The sequence below is a fragment of the Sabethes cyaneus genome, chromosome 1 (assembly GCF_943734655.1).
Source record: "Sabethes cyaneus chromosome 1, idSabCyanKW18_F2, whole genome shotgun sequence".
NCBI classification, from domain to species: Eukaryota; Metazoa; Arthropoda; class Insecta; order Diptera; family Culicidae; genus Sabethes; species Sabethes cyaneus.
The window spans coordinates 101,486,461-101,493,910 of record NC_071353.1 but is presented as its reverse complement, the minus strand read 5'-3'; the positions used below and the strand labels follow the sequence as shown (position 1 = coordinate 101,493,910).

The following is a 7,450-nucleotide window of genomic DNA, read 5'->3' as shown; positions in this document are numbered from 1 at the left end:
TCACGGAATTTCAAATCGAAACCGCTTGATGTGACAAAAAACACGTAAACAAACCACCAAGTGGTGTCATTTGACGGCAAAATGACGTCATCGCAAAATGATCTATAGACCAAATCATCATACCGTCAATTGACGGATACTGGCGCCCTTGTTTACATTTTAGAAAACTTTCCTTTCCATTTATAGCGAATGTAGCGTGTTTTTTAACATTTTACAGGCATAATGGCTTTTAGATTTAGTCCTAATGCTGTTTAAACTCGGTTTAAACAACAAACTTGCTGTTTAAACAGTTGAAACTTTTTTGGATTCTGCGGTCTGTTTGTAAACAAGGGCGCCAGTATCTGCCAGATGACGTCATCTTGATTTGGTCTATTGAGGATTGACACTTTGACTGTGGCTGTCACACACTCACACAGGGATACCAGATTTGCAGATTTGTCTGCAAATTCCAGATTTTTGGAACGGTCTTGCAGATCATTATAAATTTGCAGATATTTGCAGTTTTTCTGACTTTTATTGTTTTGGTGCAGATTTTTGTTCGAAGCTCTTTAAACTTTCACAGACTTCCTAAAAAAGTGTACAATTTTCGCAGATTATTTTTAAACCAGAAAATTCGAGTAGCCGGAAAACTGCTTGATTTTTTCGGTTTTCGAGCAGTTGCGGACATTTTTTTAGAAAATATGGCATCTCTGCACTCACACACCAGTTTCGTTTTTTTTCCTTGACAGTTTGTGGTGCTGCTCTGCGCTCTAATAAATGTTAGGAATTTAATATTACAGAAAATTTCATTACAGATTCTACAATAATGGGAGCTTCTTCGAGTACACCAAGAACTGTTACAATTGATAACGACTCGCCAGTAGGTGTAATTGATATTTCCGATGATGTTGTGCAACGTCTTAAGACAGGAATTCCTCCAAAAGAAGGTAGATATCGAGCGCCGGCTTAAGCTACAAATTGTCACAATTTTTTGAATCCTAATTGATTATGCAACAGTAAACTAAAAATTTTTTTTTTTACTATTGCAATATTTTTAAATTTTATTCCACTTCACTAGGAGCTCGCAAACATTCCAGCGCGCCCAGTTCCTATCCAAATCCTATACCGCCTCCAGCTGGCTATCATGAGCCTGCATTGTCGTCCAAAGAAAATAATGACCATTTGGCAAAACGATTAGAAATTTTGGAAGCCAGATCATCTGTTATTGAAAAGGAATACAACAACGCGGTATGAATTACACCAAAAGAACACGTTGATTGCTATAATCTTTTTATTTTATAGATGATTGATGTAAAGAAGCACTTCAAGAATACTGCTACTAGCTATCAGTTGCCTCCATGTCAAGACTTAAAGGCGAAGGTAATCGAGTGCTACAAGAAAAATCAAAATGAAACTTTAAATTGTTCTGCTGATGTGAAATTATTTACCGACTGTGTTAATCTGCATCGAATTCAGCTTTTACAGAAAAAAGAAGAAGCTACTAAGTCTGCAAAAGCAGAGTGATGAAAGCTTGAACACCAAGTCTGCTGAAAAGCAACAATTTATGTTAGAGAGGTAATTTATTTGTACTCTGTAAATACAAGCTACGCAGAATACTTAGTTGTTTTCGTTAGACGTCTTTTTTCCATCTACCAGTGTTTTTGATGAAGAGAACAGCGAAACAAATAGAAACTTGTAAGTCGCGTCAAAGACTTCAAATTTACACATAATTTACCAGGGTTTTTGATAGCAGATTTCTCCATTTTATCATTGCCCTTTTCTAGTTTTACATCATTTTCGTGAATTGAGAGAATCTCCTCCAATCTTTCTTCTAGTTCCTGAAAGATATCATATCCTACTATAGCCTTCCTTTCGTCGTGACTGTGGCAGATAATTGTTTCGATTTTGTTTTTCTTCATTTCAAGAAGTTTTTCAGATTGATGAGATTGGCAATCTTCCGAAGGTCGGTTAGCGACGCTTTTAGCAGCGTCTTCCAGTATTTGCTCCGGCGTTCTGGGCTGCTGAAGAATCGATCGTCGTTTAATAATAGTTGTCTTTACTAACGAATCGGGATTTTCAATTGTTTCATAGCTATGAATGTGTTTGAGCTCATTTTGCGAGTTTCCTGCGTTATCATCATTGCCATCTCTTTCTCCAGAAGTGGAGAAATGCACACGAAAAACTGAACTGCTAATAAGTGGCCTAAAAAGTCTTAAACTAAAAGTTTTTCTAGCGAATAATTCCATTTTTATTTCACGGAAAAAATTTGGTTTTCTAAACTTTAGTGGACCAGTCTACTACGATGTTATTAAATATCATCATAGATAAACGTTTACGGAAACTCTAAAAAAATGACTCAGGAGCTCAGTCACTCGCGACCACCTGTCATCATTAAATCTAGTTTGCTCATTGATGATTGTTGTGCGTAACTTTTGCACGAAAAAGTACTAACAATATTTTTTCGAGCTCAGCATTTAGGCGATTTTATGATCTTTATGCTGCAAATTTGATTGCCTGATGCTTTCGTTAAGCGGCATGGATCGATTTCGTAATGATACGATGATATTTGCAGAGCCGGCGTTACAACGCGCGAGACCCTGTGCAGATTCAGCAGCGAGGCTGAGAAAGGCATTGGATTAAAAGGCCACTGCGACAGTCTTAACGACCATTTTTTGGGGCAGGCTCCGATTGTTGTAGACAGTTTACAGACTGCTCATAGTTGTCCCAAAATTGGGGATAGTTCACTACGAGTTAAGTTGAATAGTTTTTAAGCTGCTGTAGGATTTGGGAAGTTAAATCGTTTAACTGTTTAGTCAGCAACCCTATATTTGATTCCAACGGGATGCTTTTTTAAAAGTAAAATCTAGGCAGGTAGCCCAGTTCAGTATGTTTATCCAGAATTATTCCGCGGAGTTTAACCTCATTACTGAAGCTCAGCCTGATACCAATCAGTATATAAGGGAAGTAATAGTATGTTTTGTTCACCTAGTGAATGATATAAAGACTGTTTTTGTGAGATCAAACCCATTTTGTAAGCAACATATTGCGACATTTGCCCCTATTTAGACTACCCCGAATCACACGATTATCACAGTCGAATCTCGCACACGATTTCGCTCAAGGAAAATGAAGTGAATAAGAAGGGCAAGAAGGAAAAAGAAGACGAAACTTTTAAGTTCATTAAACTAAAAGCCACTCTAGTGTCAGATTAACAGTGCAAAATGCGGAATGTTGCATTAAATGATTATCACAGTAGTCTAAATAGTCATAAAAGGGGCAATAACTTGGTAGTGATTAGAATTCCTAACATACAACTTGACAGTACTGCGTCATACTTGCGTCGAAACCGACGTATTTCCCAATAATGTTGTGATTTATCTGCTCGAAAGCATTGTTTGAATCTAGCTAATTGTACTGTATTGTTTCCGTTTTGAAAAAGACCGTAACAATTGTAACGAAGGATGTGTAATCGAAAGCTCCTTCATTATCAAGGCAAGCACAAGCAGTCTCCTGATATTTGAGTAATTTCTCAATTAACCTCACTACACAGTGTAGTTCGGTTTCCATAGATTTGTCGTGTTGGTATGCATGTTGATTTTCATGCAACGGAGAGTTCTTTAAAAACTCGTTTCGGATACAGTTATCCGTGATTTTCTCCATCAACTCAAGAAGCGTTGATGTCAAACTTATTGGTTTGAAAGCCTAATGTATGGTTTTCTCTTTTTTATGTCTTATGTATGAACTCCCTGAACCTCCCTCTACATTCTGCCAATTCTCCGGGATATATCCCAAAGCGAAACTGGTTCGAGAAAGGTTGATTAGTTCGGACATTATAATGTCACCCTTGTGTTTTCCAGCATTGGACAAAAGGTAGGAGTCACAACGACTACTTGTTAAGTTCTGTAAGAAAAGGGAGCTTTCATTGGTTCAAAAGAGCTAAGTGCACATTTGGTAGAAGTCTCCGTGAACAATTAGCGTCCTGAGCCAAGTCTTTTGAACACTATGTAACGACTCATTCCAAAGCAGCGAGGCCTAATTTCATTAACTTTTTCTTAACACTGCACACTTAATACAGCCAGGGATTGTCCACTAGAATTTTTAAAAATTTTCTCTGGTCGCGACCAAGCGCGAGGCCCCCACGAAGTGCGAGGCTCCGTGCGACCGCACAGGTTTGCCGGCCTAAACGCCGACTCTGATATTTGTTGCCGTTTGCTTGCAGTAAATAATTTTCTCCTGCGTTCATCGACAATTCTCCGCAAGTTTTCTAGCAAAAGATTCAGAAGTTTACATCGGGATTCATGCCGACTTGGTTTCGACGAACCGAAAATGAGTTACTTGTTATTTCTTTAGTCAGTTTCTTTAAGAAACTCTAAGTTACTTAAATTATCGAGTTCATTTGAAATGTATACGCTTGAGTGTTCGCCAGCACATGTTAATAATTGAGTTTTGTTATTCTTAGAGGTTGTCATTAACATACAACAAATACTAACACATCGGTAAAAAAACCTTGGTTTATTGACAGAGAAGCAATAGCTATTGCCCACGATTAAATATACTTTAGACTGGCTATTGCCCACATTAGTATGACCACCTGGAAATAAATGAGCATTAATGTGAGTCAAAAAAATTTAAGAAAACATTGTACATCTTACAATTTCAATACTTTGTCTTTTCCACCAGATGCAACTCGCGACCCATCTGGTGCCCAATCAACACCGTACACTTCATCAGCATGCCCTGGTAATTCTTGAGCAAGCTTTCGTTCTTTGACACTCCACACTTTAAGCGTTGAATCTTTACTACCACTGAGCAGCAGCCTCGAGTCCGCTGACCAAGCAACAGTGTAGACTGCCTGTACGTGTCCTCTGAAAACACAGATAAACGCACCATCGCCGGCTCGCCACAGTCGAACGGATTTATCGAAAGACGCAGAGGCAATCAGTTTTACGTCCGGAGAATATTTGACATCGTTGACTACGTTTTGATGTCCAGTCATCCGAGTAACAAACTGTTTCTGACTCGACTTCCAGAGATACAACGTAAAATCATCCGAGCAGGAAACAAAGGATTCTACCGAATCCGGACACACTTTCTTGTATCGATCGAGGGCCAGTTGTTGCATTTGATTCTCTAAGGAAAAGAATGAAATTACATTCAAGAAAAACAATACATTCAAACATCAATTACTGTCAGATATTGAGTAAGACTTGTTTTTGTCCATGACGGGATGGAAAGGTCCGGTGCGAAGAACGTAATCTGTGCTAAGGGCTAAATTATTTACCCAATGTGCATGACCAGTAAATGTTTTGCATAAAACGCCATCTTCGGCTCGCCACATTTTAATGGTACGATCTCTTGATGAAGTGTATAACAATCCGGCGCCGCCCCAACGAACAGCGGTAACCGCAGCTGTATGACCTGCTATTACTTTCGAACATGTGCCTAGAACGGTATCCCATATCCTAACATCATTGTCATTACCGGCACTGGCCAAGAAGCGACATTCTACATTTTTATGGTATGGTTCCCAACTAAGGCAGTTGATCCATTTTTTATGCCCGATCAAAGGTCGGCCAATTAGTTTCCCACTATCTGGACACCAAAGACGTATTTCACCGACTTTATCTGCCGAAGCTATCTTTAACGAATCTGGCGACCAGGCCACATAGAGAACCCAATTTTTGTGTCCCGAACATGTATAATGTGGCGTTTCGGTTGTTAAATCCCATAGTCGCAGTGTCGTATCGCCAGAACCACTAGCAAGATGTAAGCTATTGGGACTAAATGAAAGAGAAACTACTGCTTCAGCATGACCCGGCATAGAACTAGTACAACGTGTAACTGGACGTACACGAAATACAGCCTGCGGTTGGTAAACAATGTCAAGTACGTTTTCTGCTTCCACTTGCTTTGCGGAAAGTGTTTGCTGTATCGTTTCGCGGACTTCATCGTCATTTATGAAAAACAGATATGGTGTTTGTTCCTCCTAGAGTAGCACATTGTTACAGTTCAAAAGTTCGACAAAAATAAGATATGTAGTACTAACGTTTTTTAGTAGAGAATTCAAAATCAATTCCAGCTGTTGTTTGGTCACATTGATGGGTAGATCTAATGGCGGACCTGCTTCTTCACCTACATCAGAAAGAAAACGCGCCTGCACGGTGTGTATATGAACTGGTTCTTCTATATCCATTGCACAATGTTTTCAACTTTTAATATATTACTAAATACTAAAAAAAAATTATTTAAAATATTTAGAAGCAATAAACGCGAAGCCTTGTCACAGAACCAAACATGTGCAGTTTTTTAGGTTTTTTAGGTTTTTTTAAGAGGGAGCAGAGATGCCAGATTTTTCTAAAATGTAACTACTCGAAAACTGGGCAAACCGCGAAAACGGCAAAAATCGTTCCAAAAAACTTTTCGATTTCGAAAGGTTCGAAACATCCCATCCAGAGATGCCAACATTTTTTTTCAGAACTCAGGATGCAAAGGAAATAAAAATCAGGATAATTCAGGATTTTTGTTTCAATTTTTTTAGGAAAGCAATATGTACAAATTTTCATACTAAAAATTCTCTCACATTGCTGCTTATGCATTGACTATCTACCACAGTCGCAAATACACGAAATTGGGAATGAAAATGGACGTCCTTAACCTTTCGTCACTTGCGCCAACATCGATTCATAGGCAAGGTAAAACAGAACGAAATTCACTCGAATACTAACGCCACATGACGAAAAACTTATTAAACCTTGTCTATCGCTTGAAAGATCTTGGGCTGCAGATGAACCTGACTGAAAACAGTGATTTTGTTTATTGCCAGAGTTCCTATACTGAGATACCTATACAGATAGATTCCTATACTGAGTTAAAGTTAACGTTTCACAGGTGTTGTACAACATACAACATCCCGAGTAATCGTGGGTTAGGAAGGCATTGACGTTTCTAGTTTCATCTTCGCAGGGTTCAATTTCGGCAACTAAAGGAAAGTGATTACAAAGTAAAGAGTTATAGAAAAATAAAGATAAACTCCTTTAGTGCAGAACACTGGACAGTAGAGAAGTGTGGGTTAAGTTTCTACAGGTTTTTAGTTCAAATGTATAAAAATCAGGAAAAATCAGGATTTTTTCCCAAAATCAGGATAAAAGAGCGACTTGTCAGGATATCAGGAAATACACTAAAAAATCTGGATAATCCTGAAAAATCAGGAACATTGGCATCTCTGATCCCATCGGCAGGCCAATGTGATATATACAGGTGTGGCAATGTTAGTAAAGTGGTGTTGGTGTGATTCAAAATTCTGTCACAGTATTCGTGAAAAGAAGAAAACTCTACCACATGGAAACATGGTTACGTCAAACTCGAAAAACAAAAGGTAAGCTAGAGGTGTAAATGATTTGCAAAATTTTATAATTCGTTTTTCTTTTATATTTTTACCAGGATTGTTATAAAATGCCTTCGTGCGAAGTTC

At 38.4% G+C, this 7,450-nt stretch overlaps 2 protein-coding genes across 3 annotated transcripts; one reads left to right on the top strand and one right to left on the bottom strand.

Moving 5' to 3' along the window:
* The first annotated feature begins 741 nt into the window (after positions 1 to 741).
* LOC128734658 (MICOS complex subunit MIC19) lies at positions 742 to 1,610 on the top strand. The gene is made up of 3 exons (XM_053828953.1): positions 742 to 926; positions 1,058 to 1,227; positions 1,282 to 1,610. Exons 1-3 carry the CDS (start codon positions 806 to 808, stop codon positions 1,501 to 1,503), a joined length of 513 nt encoding a protein of 170 aa, XP_053684928.1. The 5' UTR covers positions 742 to 805; the 3' UTR covers positions 1,504 to 1,610.
* A 2,860-nt stretch (positions 1,611 to 4,470) lies between these two features.
* Positions 4,471 to 6,654, bottom strand: LOC128734643 (protein Notchless). 2 transcript variants are annotated; one of them, XM_053828940.1, is made up of 5 exons: positions 6,635 to 6,654; positions 6,026 to 6,209; positions 5,167 to 5,965; positions 4,632 to 5,109; positions 4,471 to 4,570 (listed from the first exon to the last, which is right to left on the bottom strand). In XM_053828940.1, the coding sequence occupies exons 2-5, from the start codon at positions 6,170 to 6,172 to the stop codon at positions 4,558 to 4,560; spliced, it is 1,437 nt and encodes a 478-aa protein (XP_053684915.1). In that variant the 5' UTR covers positions 6,173 to 6,209; positions 6,635 to 6,654; the 3' UTR covers positions 4,471 to 4,557. The 2 variants fall into 2 exon arrangements, with proteins under 2 accessions (XP_053684915.1, XP_053684908.1); XM_053828933.1 differs by lacking the exon at positions 6,635 to 6,654 and having other exon boundaries at positions 6,026 to 6,242.
* Between the last annotated feature and the right edge of the window lie 796 nt (positions 6,655 to 7,450).